Source organism: Lycorma delicatula, chromosome 8, assembly GCF_047948215.1.
Source record: "Lycorma delicatula isolate Av1 chromosome 8, ASM4794821v1, whole genome shotgun sequence".
Taxonomy (NCBI): domain Eukaryota; kingdom Metazoa; phylum Arthropoda; class Insecta; order Hemiptera; family Fulgoridae; genus Lycorma; species Lycorma delicatula.
In genome coordinates, this window is record NC_134462.1 from 24,061,143 (window position 1) to 24,089,103 (window position 27,961).

The window sequence follows — 27,961 nt, forward strand, 5'->3', positions numbered from 1 at the left end:
ATGGGGACAATACCTCTGCTGGTACGTAAACAATCATTAATTCGTTGTACTACTGTTCGGATATTCTTTCGACAAACAATATTAGCAAAAATATTATGTTTAAATGTGATAAAACAACCAAAACCCTACAGCTGATATATCGAAGTGGATATTATTATTTAATCTTTAAATGTGATTTATTAGTGAATTTAAAGAAACTAATTACGGACGTGTGTTTTTTTATTTTATTTATTTATTTTTTTTATTTAAGTATAAAAAAAATGATAAATTCGAAATTTTTTTTTATTTAGTTAAATATTTTTAATTAATTACGTATATGCTATCGTTCAGTTTTTGTAAAAGAAAGACGGTCTAATATCGCTGTAATCTGAACGATTTTTAATTTTCTATACAGAAAAGTATATTTTTCCTTTAAATTATAAAAATATTTATTTATTTAATAATCTAGTTTGTTTTTTTTTTTTTTTTGGCTAAACCTTTTTTAAATAAAAATTATTTTTACTTAGATTTTCATATAAATTTTTAAACACCTTAAAGTTTACTATTTATAAAAATATTTAAATACTTTTTTTATTATATTTTTTTATAGATAAATATTAAATATATAAATTTTGAAAAAGAAAATTTGACAGTTACCTTTAAAAAAGACTTTTTACCAAAAAAATATCATAATGCACGTCCATTAATATTAGTTTTTTTTCAATATATATATATATATATATATATATATATATATATATATACATAAAACCTAAAAATTAATTTTTATTTTTTGTTAATTTTTTTATCTTTTTATAGACTTAGAGAAGAGCTTTTTTAATTAAAAAAATATGTTTTGAAATTACTTCTTTGAAAAAGTATGAAATAATAGCTATGTATTTTTAAAATAACGACGAACTCTCTCAAGATATATCATATTTAAGAAAAGTGATAACTTTTATAAATCTCCTAAGGTACAAAATAAAACAATATTAATTGCTTACTTTAAGAGTAATGATGTAGTTTTTTTTATTAGAGCGCAGTACTATCTTAATATATTGGTAGAATTACCGTGATGATATAAAATAGTATATTTGGTTCGGAGAAGAAGGTAATGGAAAAACACTTCACTCCTCATAAACCCTAATAAACCGAACTTTGTTATGTTTGACAATATCTCTACAACGATCATGAATGACTTGAATCTCACGTCAGGTTCCCTAACACCGTTACGGTTTAACATATACAATATGAACTCCTGATATACAAGGTTTTTATTATTAATACTATTATCGTTAAACTATTTAATGCAATTTTTATGACTCAGTTACAGTAAGGCCCATTTATTCGTAATTCTTAAATAGGATAACATAATCCTAAAGTAATATTATTATATTTAACGAATTTTATTTTTTTTTAATTAATTTTTTATTCATATATGAACTATTACATAAAAGCAATAATTTTAACGGTTGATAACACATAAATTTTATTTTTTAAGATAACAGATCGAACAACTTCGTTCATGTATGAAAAAATTATCACATTACCAATATCATGAGATGATATATAAAGAACCAGAAAAATCACGAATACGGCAAAACATTTGTTTTACAATAAATTACCCAGATATATTTAACACCGCGCAGGGGTGTAGGAAGAAAAGATATATTTAACAAAAAGCAGTCTTCCACTTTCTCGATAAAATTATAAAAATATTATTATTTGAATTTCTGTTGAATAAATACAGTATTAATTAATAAAATTATCATCTAAATTCATTTATAAGTAAAAGTACATCTTTTATTTTTCTCGAGAAAGTTTTTTTTGTAGCCGAAAAGATTACAAAGTTAATTTAACTTTTTTACATTAATTGCACTATTAAAACATCATTACTCTGTCTGTATAAATTATCCAGAGAAGACTTTATAAGAGAAACAATAATTACGATGAGAACCTATAAAAAAATAAATTGCTAGTTGTTAATTTTTGTATTATTCGGTGATAACAGTTCTTAAATACTTTTCCCTATATCAAAATGTATTAAATTAATATATATCATAGTTAACAATGAATTTATTTTAATTATCTAGTTTTTTTTTCATTTATTTTTTCGTATTGCTTACATTGCTGAAATTCAACGTAAAAATTAAAAACGAAAATAATTTACTCTCGATCCTTATCAGGCCAACCTTTCATTAAAAAGGGAAAGATACAAAATTATTTTTTTAATACATAGATTATCTTCATTTTACGCCATCTATCAAAATTACATTCTTGTTCGTATATATATTAATATTTAGCTTAATATCTGAGCAAAATTTCTCTAATTTCTTCCCGTTACCCTAAAAAATTGATTTAAATAACTGAGTAAAAATATTTTTTATACTTTTTAATCCAATATTAACTCACGAAACTATTTTTTAATTCCATTTTTTAAAAAGTTCAACCCTCTTCCTTTTAATTATCGGAAGATCTTACGCTTTACACATTTACATTTTTGTTAATATCTTGATTTTACTCAAAAAAAAAAGTTTACATAAAAAAGAATCCCCCCTCTCTCTCACACACACACACACACACACACACACACTCTCTCTCTCTCTCTCTCTCTATATATATATATATATATATATATATATATATATATATATATTAAAGATATCCATCAAATATTTTTTCAAATTTAATTCGGGCAAAAACTATAAAATCTAAAAATAATTATTGTTCTAATACAAATTAATTTATAAATAAAAAAAAGTATGTATTGATAAGTTGAAAAATTTATTAAAAAAATCATATATAAAAATTACAACTACAGAATAGCAGACAAGAAATGACCAAACGTAAGGCCAAGGACAAGTTAAGAGTTACAATATAAGATTAAATATAACCAAAGCAAATCGAATTACATCACAACCTATTCATGAATGAATAATTTTTTTCAATTAGAAACATAAAATAGGGAGCATAATTTTATCAATTATTGTTTTAATATTCCAAATATAACAAGGCGTATTATCACCCGATAAATTTTTAAAATCACGGGAAAACAGAGTTTAAGAATAAAATTGAGTTAATTATAATTGTTGAAATGAATTTAATATACCTTAAATAGCCCAATACAAACAGAAATAACATAATATGGAGAACTCCAATAATATTGTTCTTACAAAAAAAAAAATAATAAATTTATAAACCCGTTTTGGCTTTTTTTTATATCTTTAAAAAAACAAATTTTTCTTAATTTATTTTACAAAATGACCCGAGTAAAATAGTGTAGACCATTTACTTTAAAAATAAGAATGACTAATTTCCCTCTCACCCTACCCTCCAATAAAAATTAAAATACTCTTTCAAAAAGAAATTAAGTAGTGGATTTCCTTTGTGCTTTTAGATATCTCCACAGTTTTACTCACCAATAAATTAAAAAAATGCCTAATTACATTTTGTGTTTGTATAGTCTAAAACATACTAATTAAGTTGGCGTATGCAGTTTCCATCAGTATTTTATATTACCCGCTTTGAAAAACTATTAAGTCGAAATATATATATATATTAATATAAACCTACTATTTCATAAAATAATAAATTTATATTTAATAATAAAATAATAATAATATAAACCTAATATTTATTTTTAGTCAGTACTGTATTTACTATAGTCACTGAAAAAATGTGCATCTAGGTTTTTTGTATTTTGTTTTTAATTTTCAGACTGAATTTATATTTTTTATGTAAAATATTCGCTCGGATCCCATTTTTGAGTTATTTCTTCAAGAAATTTTATTTTTATTTTTTCTGTTTAGCCTCCGGAACTACCGTAAGGTATTACTTCAGAGGATGAATGAGGATGATATGTAAATGTAAATGAATAGTAGTCTTGTACAGTCTCAGGTCGACGATTCCTGAGATGTGTGATTAATTTAAACCCAACCACCAAAGAACACCGGTATCCACGATCTAGTAGAAGAAATTTTATTTGTTACCGCATTCCGGTCTGTAAATTTAGAAGAAAAAAAAAACTTTTATCTCCATCATCTTAGATTTTACAAATTTCCGTAAATGTCACTTACACGATTAAAGAGAAATCGGTTTAAATTATCTCATGAAAATTGATATGACTGTTTCTAATTTAAAGAACTTTAACAATCACTCAAAAACATTACCCTCCTTTTGGTATAGTCAGGTAAAAAAAATTCAATACGCAAAATAAATTTTCACAGCTTACATCGAAAACTATCAAACCGTTTTTTTATAAAACAAAACATTGGATTATAACACTAATTCCCTCATTTTTCCTCGTGATCGATTAAAAATAAAACTTTTTCAAGTGATGTAGATGATTTTTATCATCATACTTCTCGTCCGGAAGTTGGATTACTCTGAGGCACAATCGAAACTTATATTTTCAAACCAAAGATCCTTTATATTATTTTCGACCACCGTTCTGTTAATTAGATTCTAATCAGAACTCATCCGTTGATCTAACGAGCTGCGGATTATGGTAAAAATGATGGATCCGATAGCCTAAGGACTCAAAATCTAGTAAGTTACATCACATATTCGAAAATTTCCCGAGTATCATACGAATCAGTAAAATAAAAACTAAACTTAATTACGAGTATTATACATGATTTCCTAATTTTTCACCTTATACTACCAAATAATTGTAAGTTATCGATGAAAAGAAAACAAAGCATGTAAACCTTTTGTTTAAGATCTTACAGTGCACAAAAATTTTTGATTCGAACAAAAAATGGTTAAAGCAGTTCATTATTAGGTGCTTTATTGTTTTCCGTTTAGCTTCCGGAACCACCGTAAGATATTGCTTCAGAGGATGAATGAGGATGATATGAATGAATGTAAATGAAGTCTAGTCTTGCACAGTTTCAGGTCGACCATTCCTGAAATGTACGGTTAATTGAAACCCAACTATCAAAGAACAATGGTATCCACGATCTAGTGTTCAAATCTGTATAAAAGTAACTACCTTTACTAGGATTTGAACCTTAAAAACTCTCGACTTCGAAATCAATTGATTTTCCATGACGAGTTCAACACCAGACCAACCCGGTGGTAAAAATATATCCAGTAATTCCGTTGTATTTAGATAAACTCAGTATAATTAATTCAGTGCTTTTAACTGAACCGCAAATTATCAGAGCCAGTAAATATTAGGAAGATCATTTAAATCAGAGTAAAAATAATTACTTATCATTAAACTTCCATTTTAATGTTGACTATGCGTCATGATCAATTTTATATATATATATATATATATATATATATATACAGAATACAAATCCAATTCTTTTTTAACAAAAAATAATCAGTTAATAAAACATAATGAAATTAACGTTAAAACATTATAAAATCACAATAATAGACAAAAATATACTTAACAATTTCTTGTAATTAACTATTACTCTCAATTTCTTCTTTTTTTTTTTAATTCATGAATGAGGAACTACAAAACTTAATCACGTAGTGAAAATAACAATAATTTCATCATCTATTCATGAGTATACTACTTTATTATAGCTAGAGGCTGTCATTAATTGTAACAGAAAACATTTTAATTACAAGGAAATGAAAAAGAATGGTTACATCTGTTTCTTTTGATCTAAAATTAGATATGCAGAGAAATTGACGTGAGAGTCACGGTTTTACACTATCTCTACCAATACATAGGCTTAACCATTATATGTTGTAAAAATATACGCTACACATAAGCGTAGATACGTGAGAAAAGGATACAACTGTATTCTTACTACCACAATAATAATAATAATAATAATAATATTCTCTTTCTATCTACGGTTCTCTATACTTTTACTATTGCAGTAGAAAAAGTACAACAATCATTAATTTAATTTAATTTCCCATTCCATTCTAGAATATTTCAATTTTATATTTAATTATGCGTACCAGTAATACATAGGTATAATATTATATTACATAGGTTACTTTTACTATTCAAATAAATTTATGACAGGGAACATTGACCATGAATATACTGCCCGAAATATCAAACCTTTCACTTAATCTTCTACTTCCGTATATAAAAATAAACAATAAAAATAGTAGTTGTTAAATTGTTAACAATAATATATATTTTGACAAAAATCTTTTAAATTTAAATATATACTTTTTTAAAATAAAAATTGAATTCAAAAGATGTATAATTTAACATGTTAGCCTCTACGTAGGTAGATTCTAGGTTCAATTCCCGGTATATATTGGGCTAATATTTGTATCTGGTATTATTTTCATCTGGCATCTCTATCATAAGAACTGCCATAAGATTTATGTTAAGAGGGTCGAACAAAATTAGAGGGTCGACATTCGAAAAAGAGAAAATAAATTTTGTTATTGACATTAAAGTGAAAAACTCACTTAATCGTCATTATCCACTATTAAGAAATGAAAATATAACATGATCGGAAAGGCTGTGACTGATCATTTTTTTTAATGCTTTTATTTACAGTTGCATCAACAATTATAGTCATTAGCGACTATAAACAATAAAGCAACAGGAACAATAGAGAATAAACATAGACAAGTAACAACAATAAATAAAAAATAAAATATATAAATCACACAAAAATCACTAAATCGTATTCTTCATTCCACTGTAAAAGAGGAACCGCAACAGACGTTCTACACCTTCGTTCTGGTTTAACAGAAATTTCATATCCGAACCCAGGTCTATTTTATTATTGTTAGACTCGAATCCAAATGAATTTAAGGAAATAGCATTACTTTACAGTAATTATGATATTAACATGCATTTTGATCATTAGAATTCAATTATTAACACCATCTCAGGTATAATCGGCCTTAATCTGTTTCCAAACTGTATTTTTAACCCTAAATGTCAAAGAATCCTAAAAAAATAAAATTAATTACATTTTATTTATAGTTAGCATTTTCACCTCAGAGTGTTTTTGGAATTATTATTTCTCGACGATTATAGCTAGAATAGCTATACTAAAGGGGAAAGTATGATTGATCATTTAAAAAATGGGGCATCGGGTTTTTTTTTGCAAATCTTTACGTTTTACAGTCCAAGTAGTTCAAATAGACCAAAAAGTATATGTATCTACAATCTCAAGATTGACCGAACCGATTTTCTTCAAATTTGGCTCAAATATTTTTTCTATATGCGAGACATTATCGTATCATTTTTTTCCAAAATTCATTGAGGGATGGAGGGATATCTCGAAAAAACATTTTTCAATCTTCTTCAAAACCAGTTTAGAGAAAACTTTATTAAAGTAAATTTTTTACCTACACTAAATATATAAATAAAAAGAAAATTTTTTCGAAAAATTAAACCCCATCTCTTAAAATTTTAATATATGTTTTTTTGTTCTTTTGCTCTATATCCCACAATTAAAATATTATTCAATTTTTTTTTTTTTTTTTTTAATTTTACTTCACAATACTTCATATAATACTAATAAATTAATACTTAGCTCTTTTTTTAAATTATAAATCGTGAACTTGAAATGTGGAAAATCTTTTTGAAAAATTTTCTTTTCCTTATTTTAGCTTTTATTTTTTGAAGGAAGATTTATTTTCTTTTTATTAATTTTTATTAGTAATGAGTATAATAGGTCATAAAATAAAATAAAAAGTCGTTTTTTTTTGTTTTAAACCCGAAATCAAATGAAAGAAAGTAAGGATCATTTTAAGTACTACATCTAATCACCGTCAGTATCTGTACTGGTTGGCCAATATATTTTCATATTTAATTTAAATAAATAAATAATACAAACATTTAAAAAAAATAATTTATTTCATTATTAAAAAATAATAGTTTTTCTTTTAATAAAATCATTTTTATATAAATATAAAATATATATATGATATACATATACGTATAAAATAAAATATATTCTTCAAATAAAATGAAGAAACACACACAGAATTTTATTTTGAATTTCACTAGGTTTTTCAAAAAAATATTTTGTATTAATTACAAGATGGAGGTTTATGTCCTAATTTAAAATTTGCTGATTGATTTTATATAATTTAAAATTTATTAAAAAAGACTCTTCTTTCCTTCGTTCTTTCTTTCTTAAATTTACGTTGCTTAGATTAAATTCCAAAGAGAAAATTCTATAAATTCTTAGATACTCGGATCTATAAACAAAAAAGAAGTTTATTAATTAATTTTATTTCTTTCTTCCATTTTTAGTATCTGAAAAAGTTCAAATTATAATAATTTCGATATTTTAAATTCTAAACACCAATTATCAGTACTAGTACTTTTATTAATACAAACACTTCCATGTATGAAAAATGAGTATTTTAACTCACGTCATTTATTTTGATAAATTAAAAAGAAAAACATGACAATAGTAAAATTATACATGTAAAATAAATCATTGTAAATTATTTGATCGTATCCTGAGAATGAAAACGACTCAAAAATTTAAAATTCTAACCACCGATTAATTCACTACATTTAGGGTCACCTAAAATTAAAATTCATAAAATGATAAATTACCATAATTTAAAAGTTTTACATTTTTATACAAATACCTACATCATCTCTACCAGCATTCAAGTCACTGGAATAAAATCGAGTTATAACAAGAACATTAAAAATTTATATATTTTTAATAAACTAATATCTCTAACAACAAAAAGACTTGACAAAAAAACTTAAAACAAATTATTAATTGCATATTTATCGAAAATTATTAATCAACAATTTTTTTTTAAACAAATGCATATGCCACTTATATAAAAACAATCCGATGTACAGTTTAATTAATAATTACTATAATCTAAGCATTTATTTTCTTTTTTTTAAATTTATTTATAAAACCTGGGAAAATAAATTTTAATTAGCATCAACTACAAAAATTATTTACTTATTAATAAATTTCAGTGGCATATATGAAAATCCCGTCATTGTTGATCAATTTAAACCGGTTAAATCAAATATACCTTCCGCCGTTGGCGCTTTATTTTTCTATTCATTTCGATTTTTTAAAACACTATTTCCTGATAAATTACGTAATTTATACAATCTTACATTTTATTTTATTTACAAATTTTTTTTCGCATAACAAAAATTTCATCATTTTTATTATTATGTATTTTGTTTTTAATTTATCGTAATATGAAACACGTATAATTTATATCTTTGTGTCTACAAAAAGTACTATTTTATTATTATTTTTTAATAAAAATATAGGCTTATCCATTTAAAAAAAGAATGCTAAACTATTAAAAAATATATATTTTATTATCATTTCAATTACAAAAATTTATATTTTAGTAAAATAATTAAATTTTCTCATCGTAAATGTATATTAATTATAAACTTATAAACTAATAAATATTTTTGTAAACATAAATAACTAAACGTAACCGGTTAGTAAATAAGAATTAATTCAGAGAAAAGTATGTAAATAAGAGATCGTTAAAACATTCCTTACACGCTTTAAATGGTTGCTAAATGAAAGTTGATATAGGTTTATGTAAAAACAACAATATAAATTGCCATAATACTGCTCGTAATATTTTTGCATACTTAATAAGATTGTAACGCGTATGTAATCCTGTATGTGTTTCTATAAATTATTTATGTGTAATGTAAACGTGCATGAAAAGTGTATATATATATATATATATATATATGTGTGTGTGTGTGTGTGTGTGTGTGTGTGTGTGTGTGTGTGTGTTTTGCTCGTATTGGTGTGTGTTAGATTTAATTTTTATTCACGGCAAATGCGATCGGTAATAAAAGTAAAAGTTTTCTATACATAGGACTGACCAATAAACTAAACTTTCTGTTCTTCAACGTGTTTTAATTATATATATAAAGGGTCTGCACACGTAAATTTACGTGTCTCTGATTCTGAAAGTCAAGTTTACCATAACAGATTTTACTAATATTATATTGTTTTTATTACGACAGTAATTGAATAAAAACTAATCAAAATTAATTAAATTATACGGATGTTTACATTAGGACTATAAAATAAATTTCCTATTAATAAATGAATACATACAATTTACTCATTTATACATAATAAATATTTTATTAACAAGCTATATAAACTTATTATTTAAGAAACTGGTAAATTTCTTAATATTTATTTTATTCTGTATTTTGTTCTACGAGTCGGAGCGTGGAATGTTAGAAGCTTAAAAAAGGTTGGTAGGCTAGAGAATTTAAAAAGGGAAATGGATAGGGTAAACGTGGATATAGTAGGAATTAGTGAGGTTCGGTGGGAAGAGGAAGGCGACTTTTGGTCGGGTGACTTTAGAGTAATTAACTCAGCGTCAAATAATGGGCAGGCAGGAGTAGGTTTCGTGATGAACAAGAAAATAGGGAGGAGAGTGGAGTATTTCAAGACGCATAGCGATAGAGTCATTGTAATAAGGATAAATTCAAAACCTAAACCGACAACGATTGTTAACGTCTATATGCCTACAAGCGCCCATGATGATGATGAGGTAGAATGTGTATACGAAGAGATTGATGAAGCAATTAAACACGTAAAAGGAGATGAAAATTTAATAATAGTTGGAGATTGGAATGCAAGCATTGGAAAAGGCAAGGAAGGAAATATAGTGGGTGAATACGGGCTGGGCAAAAGGAATGAAAGAGGGGACCGACTTATAGAGTTTTGCACGAAGTATAATTTAGTAATTGCCAACACCCAATTTAAAAATCATAATAGAAGAATATACACTTGGAAAAAGCCAGGCGATACTGCAAGGTATCAGATAGATTATATCATGGTTAAGCAAAGATTTAGAAATCAACTCGTGGACTGCAAAACTTACCCTGGAGCAGACATTGATAGCGACCATAATTTGGTGATAATGAAATGTAGATTGGGGTTTAAAAACCTGAAGAAAAGGTGTCAGATGAATCGGTGGAATTTAGAGAAGCTTGAGGAAGAGGAGGTAAAGAAGATTTTTGAGGAGGACATCGCTAGAGGTCTGAGTAAAAAAGATAAGATAGAAAATGTAGAAGAAGAATGGGAGAATGTTAAAAAGGAAATTCTTAAATCAGCAGAAGCGAACTTAGGCGGAATAAAGAGAACTGGTAGAAAACCTTGGGTTTCAGACGATATATTGCAGCTGATGGATGAACGTAGAAAATATAAGAATGCTAGTGATGAAGAAAGTAAAAGGAACTATCGGCAATTAAGAAATGCTATAAACAGGAAGTGCAAACTGGCGAAAGAAGAGTGGATTAAAGAAAAGTGTTCAGAAGTGGAAAGAGAAATGAACATTGGTAAAATAGACGGAGCATACAGGAAAGTTAAGGAAAATTTTGGGGTACATAAATTAAAATCTAATAATGTGTTAAACAAAGATGGTACACCTATATATAATACGAAAGGTAAAGTCGATAGATGGGTGGAATATATTGAAGAGTTATACGGAGGTAATGAATTAGAAAATGGTTTTATAGAGGAAGAAGAGGAAGTTGAGGAGGATGAAATGGGAGAAACAATACTGAGATCTGAATTTAAGAGAGCATTAAAAGATTTAAATGGCAGAAAGGCTCCTGGAATAGACGGAATACCTGTAGAATTACTGCGCAGTGCAGGGGAGGAGGCGATTGATAGATTATACAAACTGGTGTGTAATATTTATGAAAAAGGGGAATTTCCGTCAGACTTCAAAAAAAGTGTTATAGTAATGATACCAAAGAAATCAGGGGCAGATAAATGTGAAGAATACAGAACAATTAGTTTAACTAGTCATGCATCAAAAATCGTAACTAGAATTCTATACAGAAGAATTGAGAGGAGAGTGGAGGAAGTGTTAGGAGAAGACCAATTTGGTTTCAGGAAAAGTATAGGGACAAGGGAAGCAATTTTAGGCCTCAGATTAATAGTAGAAGGAAGATTAAAGAAAAACAAACCAACATACTTGGCGTTTATAGACCTAGAAAAGGCATTCGATAACGTAGACTGGAATAAAATGTTCAGCATTTTAAAAAAATTAGGGTTCAAATACAGAGATAGAAGAACAATTGCTAACATGTACAGGAACCAAACAGCAACAGTAGCAATTGAAGAACATAAGAAAGAAGCCATAATAAGAAAGGGAGTCCGACAAGGATGTTCTCTATCTCCGTTACTTTTTAATCTTTACATGGAACTAGCAGTTAATGATGTTAAAGAACAATTTATATTCGGAGTAACAGTACAAGGTGAAAAGATAAAGATGCTACGATTTGCTGATGATATAGTAATTCTAGCCGAGAATAAAAAGGATTTAGAAGAAACAATGAACGGCATAGATGAAGTCCTACGCAAGAACTATCGCATGAAAATAAACAAGAACAAAACAAAAGTAATGAAATGTAGTAGAAATAACAAAGATGGACCACTGAATGTGAAAATAGGAGGAGAAAAGATTATGGAGGTAGAAGAATTTTGTTATTTGGGAAGTAGAATTACTAAAGATGGACGAAGCAGGAGCGATATAAAATGCCGAATAGCACAAGCTAAACGAGCCTTCAGTAAGAAATATAAGTTGTTTACATCAAAAATTAATTTAAATGTCAGGAAAAGATTTTTGAAAGTGTATGTTTGGAGTGTCGCTTTATATGGAAGTGAAACTTGGACAATCGGAGTATCTGAGAAGAAAAGGTTAGAAGCTTTTGAAATGTGGTGCTATAGGAGAATGTTAAAAATCAGATGGGTGGATAAAGTGACAAATGAGGAGGTATTGCGGCAAATAGATGAAGAAAGAAGCATTTGGAAAAATATAGTTAAAAGAAGAGACAGACTTATAGGCCACATACTAAGGCATCCTGGAATAGTCGCTTTAATTTTGGAAGGACAGGTAGAAGGGAAAAATTGTGTAGGCAGGCCACGTTTGGAATATGTAAAACAAATTGTTAGGGATGTAGGATGTAGAGGGTATACTGAAATGAAACGACTAGCACTAGATAGGGAATCTTGGAGAGCTGCATCAAACCAGTCAAATGACTGAAGACAAAAAAAAAAAAAAAAAAAAAAAGTATTTTGAAAAAAAAACAAGTTAGTATATCAAAAAAGCTAAATTCATAAAACAATTTCTTTTTAAATACGAATTGCATAATCGTACGTGTGAATCTAAATACAACCAAATAACTTATATAAGTAGACCATGCAAATTTATATTTTCTGGTTAAATCATGACCATGGATAATGCAAATAGAAGAATAGTACATAATAATAATTCTAGGTCAATGTCAATGTTTATCTAACCTGCACATGCAAATATAAATGTAAATCAAATGGATTTTTCCACGTTATTCACAGATAATTTTTCAATTAGCTCTTTTGATCTCCATTGCATAAAACAGATTACGTGCATTTTTATATCTTGATTTTATAAATCTTCTAATTCAAAAGGTGCTGATTTTATTGATAAAACATTTTTAATTGATGTAATAAAATCGGATAGTTTAAATTATAATAATTTTATATACAATTTTAAATATTTTATCTTAAAAAACTTGTCAAAATAATATATTTTCAAGTATTAAAAATTTTGCTTAAAATAATTCAGTTTATATAGAATCTGTAAAAATATACAAAATCTATAATATATTATAAGAAAAATTAATAAAAATATTTATAAAATATTATAAATCTGCTACCGTATATTTATAGAAAAAAGTTTAAATAAACGGAGATGTATTTAAAAAAAACTCCGACGCCCTCACTATTTTGCAGTCAGAAACGTACAACCCACCGGGTTGTACTAGGTTCAAATCCTAGTAAAGACTTTTATACAGATTTCAATTTTAAATAGTGGATACCGGTGTTCTTTGGTAGTTGAGTTTCAATTAACCACACATCTCATGGATGGTCGACCTGAGACAATACAAGACTTAAACTTCATTTACATTCATATATATCATCCTCTTAAGTAATACCCCTTACGGTGGTTCCGAAGGTTAAACAGGAAAAAAAAAAGAAATTCAGGATCGCGCTGATTTTCAGAGTACAACGCATTAAATAATTCGATTAACTTTAGATCCTATACACAAGCTTCATCGAGTTTCAACTCGCTTTCACACTATATAAGCGCGTATGAAAAATAAACAGATACAAAATCAGCATAACCTTAAATTTAGGTTACGTTGTCTGTTGTCGACCTTAAATTAAGGGTAACTGAAGAACGACTCAACCAATCAACAAATTTTTATACACAAACTTCACATATACACTTAATACTACTACTACAGTATATCTAAATTTCACTGAAATTGATGTAATAGTTTTGAAGATTTTCGAGCCACAAATTTTATACATTTATATATATAAAAGGAATTTACATTTTAAGTAAATGGTATTTTCGTATTCCTCATACTCAAAAGGTAAAATAAATCCAATTTCAGTCCCCATTCACACCATGCGACCGAAAGTAATACCATAGTACTTTTCTTCGAAATATCGGTAAAAAGGTGGCCGATATGCAAACTTATTAAAATAAAAATCCTTAATAATGGAATAAAGTATTAAAATAACATATCGTATTTACATCCAGATGAAAATTTAAAAATATATATATATTTCTTTAATCATATCGAAAAGTTAGTAATTAAATAAAAATTACTCGTAAAACTGATGTAATAGAGAAAAAAAAACCACTAAAGTTTTCTTTATTATTAAAAATTTACGACACGATTAAGGAAGAAACAGAAAAAAAGAAAAAATTAATGTTATATAACAAAAAAATTCGGAAGTCTACCGAGAATCAACCGGAGTTTCCTTAAAATTTATACCTTTTTTTTTTAAATAAAAAACATGTTTTACTACATCAAAATGAATATTATGCAAGATAAAAATATATGCTATTGAAATTTATTTGTTTACTATTTTTGTAGGTCAACGATTTCATTTATAAGACCGGTGTACATTATTAAATAGTTTAGATTTTATTACTTTAATAAAATATATATATATATATATATAAATATAGAGTAACCATTTTAATGATAAAATAAATAAATATTTAACTACTACAAGTGAAACCGGATTAAACTTCTTTCTATATCAAAAGCTTTAACACCGTTTATCTATAAACAAATAAAAAAAAACTTCATATTTTCATAAATAATTGTATTACATTATAAATTAACTATGCCACCCTATATTTAATAAAGAAAATCATACAAAAATATGAAAAAAAATAATTTTTGTAGTAAACAAAAATCCCGACTGATGACTGTGATTGTTTTACAAATAAAATTACTTAATTAGTAATTTAATTACTTAATATTAAGTAATTTAATGTATCCGGAATAACGGGTACCTTATTTTTTAATGTCCCAGTGAGAAGATACACATTTAAGCTATTAAGTGGAATTAAAATTAAATAATATCAAAAAGATTGATTTTATTTTTAAAAAATAAATAAATAATAATTGATCTTTAATAATATATAATAACTAATAAACTTAATAGTTTAAAAATGGTGAAATATCTGAATAAAGAAGATGAATAGATATTTTACATACGCCTTCCTTTTCTTATCTAGATATATAATAAATTTTTCTTTAAATACTTCCACAATATCAACAATACTTAAACCGAAATAATATTCAAAACTTTTTCTGATTTCTTAAAACTTATTTGTATTTTTTATATTATTCCAGATAATATCATCTTATATATAATGTGATGGACGATCTTACAGCGATAACAACCTCAAAAAAATAAAAATAAATTATCTCTTTACCCACAGTGATAACTATACAAAAAAAGGATAAAATATAATTTTACAATAAGTAATTGGCAACAAGTATAAAAAAATAATCTCACAATAAATTAGTTCAAAATAAAATATATTTAGCATTAAAAAGAATTTCATTTATTTAAATTACAAGTAAAAGTGCTAATACACCTATTCTTTTTCTTTTCTTTTTTTTAAGTAGTGTTGCTCAGAAGTATTTTTTATATATGTGTAAAAAATAGAAAGAGTGACAACAGATTATAAACAAGATGGAAGTCATTATATTTCGATAAAACCTGTTTTCTTTAACGATATCATTTTCACACCCGTTACGGATCAATTGGTCAAAAAATCAATATACCAAACAACAATAACATTGTCAAATAATATCTTTTCCTAGATAATTATACTAAACATCTCATTTTCTATTAAATTAATGGATAATAAACCAAATCAAACATGTTTTTCATTTTTAAGTAAAGTATTTTTCCATGCGGTTATCAATTAAGAAAAAAATTTCACCAGATGAAATTGCTAAACTCGTCATCACAAAATCAGCTGATTTTCGAAGTCTACAGTTCGTCCTTGTAAAGTCCTAAAGTTCGAGTCCTTGTAAAGACAGTTGCTTTTTTATGGATTTGAATGATAGACTGTGGATGCCGTTGTTTTACGGTGGTTGGGTTTCAATTAACCACACGTCACTGGAGTGGTCGGCCTAAGTCTGTTAAAGATTACACATTTACCGGTACATTTACGCCAGACTGCGCACAGATGGCTTGGCATCTTTACTGAGTACTGTTGACATCATGTCACTGTACTGTTTTATTCTGGTTTTATTCTGTAACCTGGTATGTAATTCGATATAAAATGCGGAATAGCACAGGCGAAACGAGCCTTCAATCAGAAATATAATTTGTTTACATCAAAAATTAATTTAAGCGTCAGGAAAAGATTTTTGAAAGTATATGTTTCGAGCGTAGCTTTATATGGAAGTGAAACTTGGACGATCGGAGTACCCGAGAAGAAAAGATTAGAAGCTTTTGAAATGCGATGCTATAGGAGAATGTTAAAAATCAGATGGATGGATAAAGTTACAAATGAAGAGGTGTTGCGGCAAATCGATGAAGAAGGAAGTATTTGGAAAAATACAGTTAAAAGAAAAGACAGACTTATAGGCCACATATTAAGGCATCCTGGAATAGTCGCTTTAACACTGGAGGGGCAGGTAGAAGGGAAAGATTGTGCAGGCAGGCAACGTTTGGAATATGTAAAACAAATTGTTAGGGATTTAGGATGTAGGAGGTATTCAGAAATGATACGAGTAGCACTAGATAGGGAATCTTGGAGAGCTGCATGCATCAAACCAGTCAAATGAATGACAAAAAAAATTATATATATATATTTTTTTTTTTTTTTAATTAGACATGAAATGACGAAAGAAACATAATTATTTACAAAATATAAAATAATCAGAGAATTAAAGATTAACAATTAAAAATATGTAATGAAAAGAAGACTAAATAAATAACAAGTGCTTGAAAATTGTTACTTAACACAAAATTAATAATTACTCAAAGATGGCTAAAATTAAAAGGAAAAAAATAAGTAGTAATAATAATAAATGTAGATAAAAATAAAACAATGAAATATTTTATCGAGATAATATTCAAGTACAATAAAAGCGTTTAAAGAAAAATTTCCTCGTTTAATCAGTAAATTTGTAAACTATGTAAGTAACGGAAATAACGTAAGAAGTGCATTAATATAAGTTCTGAGACTTTTTTTTTTTTTTTTACAAAGAGAAATCTACTAGTGTTGAATATACACTTAATAATCTGAATGAAATTTTATAAATATAGACGATATATAGCTTTAACATTGTCAAGTGAAAGGTAGACATAGGAAAGTAAAAAAAAGGGAAACAAAACTACTTCAAATGTATAAAATTTAGGATACAGGTTGATTGAATATAAAATAATGCTTTTAAAATTCTGATAGAAAATTTGTATATTATATTTCAAAAAATCCATGGCCAATAAAACTGCAAAAATAGATGTTTAAGAATTTAACTACCTTTCCTCTATCATACTTGTCAAATGGCTATTCGACACTTTTATATTCGGGTCGGATTAATTCTAATTTTTTTTTAATTCATAATCGGACCATACAGCTAAATACGACATGGAATGCTTGTATTTCTTGAGAATAGCCGTACCTTTCATGAGGGTTCTCGTCAGAACGTTTACAATCGTTACCGGTTATAGTATAATTTAATTTTATAAACTTTTTTTAATGAAAAATGATATCCAATGAGCTTTGTAGCCCTGGTGGTTATGTCAACAAATTCCTTTTCTTTCTTTTTAGTCTCCGGAACCACCATAAGATATTACTTCAGAGGATGAATGAGGATTATCTATGAATGTAAATGAAGTGTAGTCTTGTACAGTCTCGAGTCGACCGTTCCTGAGATGTGTAATTAATTGAAACCCAACCATCAAAGAACACCGGTATCCGCAATAATATTCAAATCCGTATAAAAGTAACCACTTTTATACGGATTTACGGACCAACGTAAAATCCTAGTTCAAATCCTAGTAAAGGCGTTGCCTTTACTAGGATTTGAACGTTGGTACTCTCGACTTCGAAATCAGCTGATTTAAAAAGATAAGATTATTATATATATCATGTAACAGCTGCAGCCATGAAAAGAACAATCATTAAAATTAATTTATAAAACATTTTTTAAAAAAAGGCAATTTAAAAAAAATTAATTAAAAATATTTGATTATGATTAGGTTAAACAGATAAGGTAAAAGCAATCATATAGTAATTTTTTATCAAAAGGGAAGTGCATAAAAGTTTTTGATCTTTACTAGCTATTTTTTAAACCCATTCTAAATGAACAGAATTAAAAAAAAATCTATTTTTTATCAAGATGGCATGATTCACGGATAAATATATTTCAATTAACAAAATATAGCAGATATCGCTAAGGATTCGTTCGTTTAAACAATTATATATAATTAAAATGAATTAATTCTTCAATTTTCTTTAAAACACGCGTTAGTGCGTAATAAAACATAAGAAAGTTGATCAAACACAAATTGAAATAAACAAAACCTATAGCAGCGGAAACTTTTCGGTTTAATTTTATCCGAAACGTTAAGGTAAACTAGAATTAAACGCATCTTCCAATTATTATATACTGTGTATAAAGGCAATGGTACAACAAAAAAGTATTTTTATCCCTAATTAACTGTGTATTGGCAAAATAATTTTTGTATAATTAATATTCGATATCTCAAGAAAATTTAAAATTTTTTAATTAAATTAAATGATACAAAACGCGGATTAGTTTGCGACTCAGAATAAATGAGATTGTAAAATACAACAGGATTTCTAGTTAACCTTTACTTTTCATCCGATAATGGATAAATTTATCGCTAAAACCATCCTCTCAGAACTCAGTAAAAGAGTTATTCGGATCGCCTCTACATCTTTTGAGTTTTAGGTGGATTCATATGAATATCCCGATTATATAGATAAAAATGAAAAAGCATTTATATTTATTTAATAAAAGTCCATTAAAAGTTACATTTTTCAAAATGAAAATAAAAAATCAATTTTGTAGCAAATGAAATATTAATTACTAGATCGAGTCTAGAACCTTCCAAATGAAAGGTAGAAAGTTTATCAACTAAATTGCTTGTTTTATCGAATGTTATTTATAACTCAGCTGCATACAGAATAATTATTGTCTCAAGATCAGTTAATAAAGGTTGAGGTCTAACAGTGTGTCTAATCACATGATTACACTGTGTTTATGTTATGTTATGTGTTATGTTTATATATATATATATCATGTACCATACTATGCCAATTAGCAAAGAACACTTTCACCGTCATAACAACTCAACCTATTAAACAGCCCGCATAAAAATGAAATAAAAATAAAATTTGTTTTATTTCCGATGTAGACAAAAATTTCACCTGAATGGACACAACCTTTCGGCCTTGGAAAAATAAACAATTAAATTGAACAGAATAGTAATGTTAAAAATTAGTCGTTATGTTCTTTAGAACAATTTTATTATTATTACATACTACTTTCACATAGGTTATTACATTTATATATGTGTATACATTACGAAAAAATATTTCGTGAAAGAAAATTGACCGTATCCAATTTTAGCACATCTACAATGAACACAATTCTAGTCATAATAATAACAATGATAATAATAATAAAAATCATAACGTCTTTAATGATAAAAATAGCTTCCGGAAAATCAAACAATCTAAAATGTTCATTATTCATACATTATTTATTTACTTTTTTTTTTTATAAATGACAATATTGTTTAAAAAGAAAAAAAAATGAAAGTTAATTTTTAATAACTCTAAAAAACAAACTTAATAAAATCGGATATTTATGTATTATCGTAATTAATGTCAATTCCCTCTATTTATTTATTTAAAAAAAAAAATATTAACTAACGTTTATAATGTTTCTCTGTGTAATAAATAATAATATTCCTTCAAAAAGTAAAGAACAAAAAACAATAGCGTTTGACTTTGAAAAAAAGTGTTGCATTTCAATAAAATAATTTTTGAACGGTTCTGAATACTTTTAATAAAGTTTTAATACAAGTTTTATATATATACATTATATATATATATATATATATATACAGTCGTATCCCCATCACGGCTTCACCCACGCTAAATGGTAATTTGCGTTTCCCGTTGCGGTCAATTTTTTTTATTTTATTTTATATTTTTTAGTCAAGTTACTGGAAGGAGGTGCAGCCAGTCACATTGCATATAGTGACAGTGCCAGTGTCTGTGTAGGTTGAACCGTACCCGTTAAAAAATCGAAATTAAAAAAAACCGAAAATAGATTTTAGTTATCTGAAGAGTACAAATCTGCTGAATATCTCGTTTAGTAATAGTCGGAAATTGGGAAAATTTTCAATATTTGTTCAAATTTATGTATCTTTCTTCAACGCTTTAAAGGTCAAATTTCGAAAAATCTAGAAATTGTTTTTTTAGATATTCACATAGATTACACACACACCTAAAGTCATATTGATATCTTTATTTATTTGAAAGAATTTGTGCTAATATAATGTGGATTTCTCACTACTACATTACAGATGTATTATCAGCCATAATCAGTAAAAATAAACGTATTACACAAACGAACATCTATTCGAAAATCGGCCTTTAGAGTACAGTTCAAGATTATCAAAATTATTTAACTTTTTGAAAATTTACTTTTGAAAACAAACGAAGACTTCCATTCCATTTTTTATTACCATAAAATTATTATCGGGAAATCTATTTGATCCTATCATTAAAAAATCAAAACAAGTTTACACGCAATTTATTTTTGGCTAATGATTAATTCACCATATAAAATTGAAAACATTTGCACGGTAAAATTAAATGAAAATTCTGATGCGACCAGGCTATATTGATCCTTCTGGATGAAAAGCTAAGTCAACTGAAAAGATGAAAAGCTACAACTCCAAAAACAAAACAAAAAAGAAGAATCTTTTCGTTATAAATTAATTAAATTATAAACTTTGAAAACCTCATTTTCTTTAGTTAACAATGCTTGTAGTCAAAGCTTAATCTTTTATAGAGAAATAAATGTGGTTTTATCATAAAGGTCTACGTAATAGGTTCATTTATTGCGTATGGATAAAGCCGTAATATATGTTGTTTTTTAAAAGGTTTATTCGTATTTAAAAAGCCTTTACAGAAAACTATGAAGGTGTAATAAATAAGGAACAGTAGAATGTATAATATGCTGGGCATACATAAATTACATTTTGATAATAGCCACAGTGATTATAAAAATCTTATTATTAAATATTACTATATAAAATACACACACAATATATATATATATATATATATATATATATATATATATATATATATATATATATATATATGAGTAGAATACATAAATTATATAACAATATTTGTTATGAAAAGACCGTTACCTTTTAAATTAATCAAACCTACTTTCATCGTATGATCGATTATCTATTACCGCACATGTGCGACTGACAAGAGTGGTCCCCATAAATCTTTTTCAAATTTTACGATATTTATAAAGAAATTATGCTTTCTGACACGTACTAAGATTTTAACCTTTCCATAACTGTTACTTCAATATACTCGTACACCAAAATTAAATATATTTTAATAAACTTTTAAGTGTCTATTATTCATCACATAAAATCTGTTTTATCTTTCCGAACCGCTTCCTATAAACAATAGTTTTTACACGATTTTAAATATAGATTCTTTTTTACATTATCAGTGCGAGTTAAAATTTATTCGAAGAAAATCTGTAAAAATTATAGTAAATTACGCCTAAAAATTACGCGTTTCTTCCCCCTGTCTTTACAAAAGTAGATAATTTCAACGTTCTATAACTATATAAAAATTAATTATTTAAAACCAACTGTTAGATTTTTTTTTTTGTATGGTGAGATTATAAAAAAATGCAATTAGGATCCTGATAAAGGTAGGATTTTTTTCTAGCACCGAATTTAATTTTTAACAATACAATTTCAGTAAGTAAATAATTTAAAAATTTTGGTTAATAAATGAAAGAAAACATAAAAATCTCTATTTATATTTCCTTGATCTCCGTGGCGAAGTGCTAGGCGTCTCATCCTTTCAACCGAAGGTCCCGGATTCGAATCCCGGATAGGCATGACATTTTTTATTAGCAAAAAATTTCGATTTTCATATTCAGAAACACAAGCTTCTTTTTTTGTAAGCTTCTGTTGTGAATTAATTCATCGGTCAAAAAATTATTGGAATGTCGATTTCCTGTTAAAAAATAACGGGTAGTAGAATTATTTAAGTATATAATATAAAAAAACACAATTAGTCTTTTTCAGCTTTCAGTACAAAAAAAGGGAATGTTTCTAACATTTTATAGAACCGAAAAAACTTATTTAACAAATTTCATTATAACGACAAAAATATTTTTCTCGTTTGCGGTACCTTTTATGAAAATTGAAACTAAAATTTAAACCGCGAAATAATTTTTTCATCGCTTATTACTTCTTTGATCAAGATCGGTAAATTCTAATTTCGATGTTACCGTTGCTGTAGAAACTTTTATATAAAAAAAAATTTTTAAATATTTTTTGAACTTTTTGTAAAGATATTCACGGAAAGTGTCTATTACCACAAAAAAAAATCAGCATATAAGAAATAACGATTTTTATAATGAAAGGCTATTAAAAACCAAGACAAAAAATAAAAATGTTTGAAAAAAATAATAAAATGAAATAAACGATAATAGAAAAAATCTAACTAAAAAGCAAATAAAATAACTTTTCTAAAATACTTAATTTTATTCTAAAATATTAATATAATTACGTAATCAGTTACAACTTTTAATCATTTAAATAAGGATTGATATGACAAATACTTAATTAAATTGATTAATTAAAAGAAACGAATAATTCAGAAAACGGATCGTAAAATATAAATTACGATTTAATTTCTATAAAACAATAAACACAAATTAACTACGAGTATTAAAAGTACAACCAACTATTCGTGCGTGACCGGTTAATATTTTCTGTTAATCGGACAAAAAATACAACAGTATTCAGTTTCCTAACAGTGAGTTCCGGTTATAATTTTTTTTTTTTCATCCGTAATAGAATTTAAATAACGACTTATAATTAAGAACATGTTATAGTAATAATAACAATAATAGTAAATAATAAAAATTTCTTTATAATTAAAGGCGATAAATTATTAAGAATGTTTTAATGAACATAACATAGAAGTGGAATGTACATTTTACTATCGATTACAATATATGTAAGCTTCTATTTCGAGATCTCGACGTCATTAATTTGCTTTCTACAAGTACTTAAAAACATTTAAAAATTGTATACCTACACATACCTGTATACGGGATATTTATATAATATAGTATGTTATAATGGTAAAATTAACAGCCGGAAGAAATAATTATTTTACTTTTTTGTCGAATTAATTATTCGATCGCTACTAGTTATGAATAATAATAATAAAATACCGGTACTTCCGTAAACGATTAAACAAGATGCGCGCGCGCACACATACACACAACAATTTAAATATAGTCTGATAAGTATGTTACACACACACACACACACACACACACACACACCGTACGATTCGGTGAAAGCACGTACTTTCCCAAATTTCCTCTTCCTTTCTTATATATTTATTACTTTAAGTACTATAACATTGCAACCGTTTGACGCTAATCCTTATCAATTTATTTATCCATTCTTATCTCCTACAATCGATTTAAAATCTTTTTTTTAATATTTTTTTTTTTGTAATTAATGTATTTAGGCTAACAATAAATAAATATGATATATACTGATTGTTACCATAATTATATCACGTTATATATTACTATTTTTAATAATATGATTTTTACGATGGAAGTTAACTAGTTTTAAGAATAATAATTTTTTTTTTTTTAATTTTTCAAATCGCTAAGTACTCAAATGTTACACGTAAGATAGGGAAAAAGATAAGATACCTTACTTTAAAAATTCATTTATATTGAATCTTTCAAAATTAATCGTCGATCAAAAGATTATTTATTTGATTATTAATATTTTGTTTATTATTTTATTATTATTCAAGATTAATTTCTTGGTCGTTGTCGTAAATCAGCTGATTTCGAATTCGAAGTTCTCAGGTTAAAATCCTAATAAAGGTTCAAATTCCTAATAAATATTGCTTTTATTCGGATTTGAATACTAGATCGTGGATACCGATGTTTTGAATTTCAATGCATATAAACTGTATTTTAAAAAAGCAAAAATGTTTTACATTGACTTTTTAAGTTAAAAAAGTAATCGATGTATGAATTCTAGAGACAACTGAAAGATGAAAATAATTTTTATGTCAAGTTTCAACATTTATAAACATATTTAACAATTTTTTTTTTAACTCAAGAAAATTACACTTAATTATAAATGATAAAAGTATCGATATTTAATTTTTTTTATTTTTTTATATGTTTAGGTCCTGTTAGGGGTCGCCCTACAGGCAGCGCTGGTCCTCAGCAGAGCTTTGGATCAGCAGCTACAACAGCAACAACAACCAAGCGATTACCTTCAGGTGCCAGCTGTTCAGCAGCAACAGTCTGTTTCATTGCAACTTCCTGAACAAAGGTCAGAAAAACGTGATTAAAAATTCAGGAAAAGTGTGTGTGTGTGTGTGTGTGTGTGTGTGTGTGTGTGTGTGTGTGTGTGTGTGTGTGTGTGTGTGTGTGTGTGCGCGCATTTTAAATCGTTTTCTAATTCAAGCGGTTAGGATGGAAACAATATGGACAAAACTACAGGAGTAATAACAAAGAAAAGAATAATTTTTTTTATATTACGAAAAATCACTTCAAAGATTGGAATTAAAATAAAATTGAAAATAAAAGTTCTACTGAAGAAAATATAATAGTTAATTTTCCTGAAATTATTACAAAAATAAAGGTTTTGGTTGACGGATCTCAAGTTAAAAAAAAAGTAACGAGTTTTCACGTCTTAAAATATTTTTTTACTAAAATAATAATAATATGCAAATTTTAGTGTATCAAACCTTAATTCAATTATTACATATTTAATCTAAATCAATGTGTAAACAGTAATATTGATTATTAATTTTTGCTATTACAAAATATAACATAATTTATTAATATAAAAAAGATATTTCCAAATAAAAATAATAACGAATTATATAAAGAGAATTTTCAGAGAATTAGTAACAGAAATAAAAATTAAATAAACATCAAATAAATAACTCTTCCACGTCATAACATTTATTTTTTATTACTTCAATTTAATATTAGGTTTAAAATAGGATTTATCAAATCTGGCAACGATAACTAACAATTATCACGTCATTAATTCAATTAGTAGAGATAAATTTATCGGTGATAAAACTACAGATAAAGGGTTTGATTTCCGGCAATTCATTCCGAATTATTTGACAGATTGGATTTCCTCATTCAACTACCATTCGCCAACACTCAACGACTATTTACAAAACAAACAACTAGAAAAATATCTACATTTACTAGAAATTAAGAAAATGAAAGAGTTCTGTTCATGAGTCTCGTAGCCTAGATTATTTATTTGTTGGTAAAAACAGCATAAATTTTTTTTTTTTAAATAAATCAAAACAGTATTTCTAAGCTAATGAAATCGACAAAAAAATATAATTACATTAATGTCTAAGCATGTGTTAAATTCGGAAAAACATATAATTTGAATTTTTGTTTCCTAGAAGGCTCAAAAAATAATTTTGGTTAATTGCTAAGGTATTAAAACGAGTTACCGTAAGCTTAAAACTTCACTGCTTATCAGTAAAAATAATGTATATTTCAGCTAATACACGATTATGATTGATTACCACATAGTTAACGGAATTTTTGAAATTTATAATTTTGTAATTTATGCGACCATATTTTACAGGATTAATTAAATTAAAAATATTATTAAAAATAAATAAGGTACAAGAAAATAGCTATATATATATCATCAAAGACCTTTACAGTAACTGACAACTGATGTATTATTACATAAGAAGTTTTATGCGGTGACAAAGCGCATTCAAGCATTATGAATAATAAAACTCCATTATAGTTTACCGGAAATTCCCATCGTCAAGTTCAACAATAAAGTTGGTTTTCCCTTATATCACACTTTCATTTTCAAAGAAAACAATCATTCTATTCTTTGTTTGTTTTTATAAACCCCATTAATTTTGCTTAGCAATAGAATTAACGATTACCAAATTTATTTTCAAATTTTCCACTATTTTAAAACTAATTTAGTTTTATTAATTATTTTCAGATCAGACAGAAGGGTCGGCTACGACGGAGGAGCGGATGAACATCATGATCATCACCATCATGAGCCGAAAGGTTATTGGAAAAAGAAGCTGATTTGGAAACCGGATTGGGTAAAAGTATGGAAACCGGCATCGAAACAGATATGGAAACCGGCATGGAAAAAGATATGGAAACCCATATGGGTACCGACAAAGAAAGCGGTATGGCAACATATCGAAGTACCCGAATGGAAAAAGTATTATAAACCGATCTGGGTACCGATAAAAGTACCCGCATGGAAAGAAATAAAGGTTCCCGACTGGAAGAAGATTTGGAAACCGATTTGGGTGCCGACTAAAGTCCCGGCGTGGAAAGAAATTAAAGTACCGGATTGGAAAAAGGTATACAAACCGGTATGGGAACCGATAAAAGTACCGGCGTGGAAAGAAGTACAAGTTCCGGATTGGAAAAAGATCTGGGTGCCCGAACTCGTTAAAATCGGAATTCCGGGTGAGAAACATCTGGGTAAAGACGAACACGGTTGGGAATACACGTCGCACGATCTGTGGAAAAAGAAAGTGGTATGGAAACCGATCTGGAAGAAGATCTGGAGAACCGAAAAACATCAGATATGGGTACCGTCAAAGAAACTGGTATGGAAGGAAGAATGGAAACAGATCTGGAGAACGGAAAAGAAAGAGATATGGGTACCGTCCAAAAAACTAGTGTGGAAAGAAGCGTGGATCCAAATATGGAAACCCGGTAAGAAAATGATCTGGGTTCCGTCGAAAAAATTAGTATGGAAGGAAGCTTGGAAACAGATTTGGGTACCCTCAAAGAAATTGGTATGGGTACCGGACAAGAAATTGGAATGGAAAGAAGACTGGAAAGAAATCCAGGTACCGGCTTGGAAAAAGATTTGGGTGCCCGCGTGGAAGCAGGTATATAAACCGGTATGGATAAGCGAATGGATTATAATTCAGGACGAACATCATCACCATGGTTGGGACAGAAAAGACGTAGGGGCCCCGGCAGCGACACAACCGCAGCAACAACAACAACAACCGCTCCCAGTGCAGCCGACACAACAGAATTATCAGAATCCCTTACGACCACAGTTACCGTACGCACAGCCGTAGGCACCACGACTGAATAAACCAGGTGCCATCCCTCATCATCGTAATAAATCACCCCCTTCCTCCCCCTTCGAGTACAAACCAAAATCGTGTTTACCCTAGGATTAAGAATTCAATTATAGATTTAATAATTGTAATAATATTCGAGCGATTTTACGTTCGGATATTATTTTGTAAATAATGTGTATTGTTATATATGTGTTGTTAATAATTTCGCTGTTATTGTTGCTATACTGTTTTATAGTGTAAC

General features: G+C 27.2%; 2 protein-coding genes across 2 annotated transcripts in view; one reads left to right on the forward strand and one right to left on the reverse strand.

Annotated features, from left to right (window-relative positions):
• Window positions 1–27,714, forward strand: LOC142329156 (uncharacterized). Its single transcript, XM_075373505.1, has 3 exons — window positions 1–21; window positions 24,775–24,923; window positions 26,607–27,714. Exons 1-3 carry the CDS (start codon window positions 1–3, stop codon window positions 27,712–27,714), a joined length of 1,278 nt encoding a protein of 425 aa, XP_075229620.1.
• The window catches only part of Swt1 (Swt1 RNA endoribonuclease), a 151,753-nt gene continuing 131,752 nt past the window's right edge, over window positions 7,961–27,961 (reverse strand). Inside the window, exon 16 of the transcript XR_012757478.1 lies at window positions 7,961–8,130. The gene's annotated coding sequence lies outside the window, so the exon portion shown is untranslated. The remainder of the gene's footprint in view (window positions 8,131–27,961) is intronic.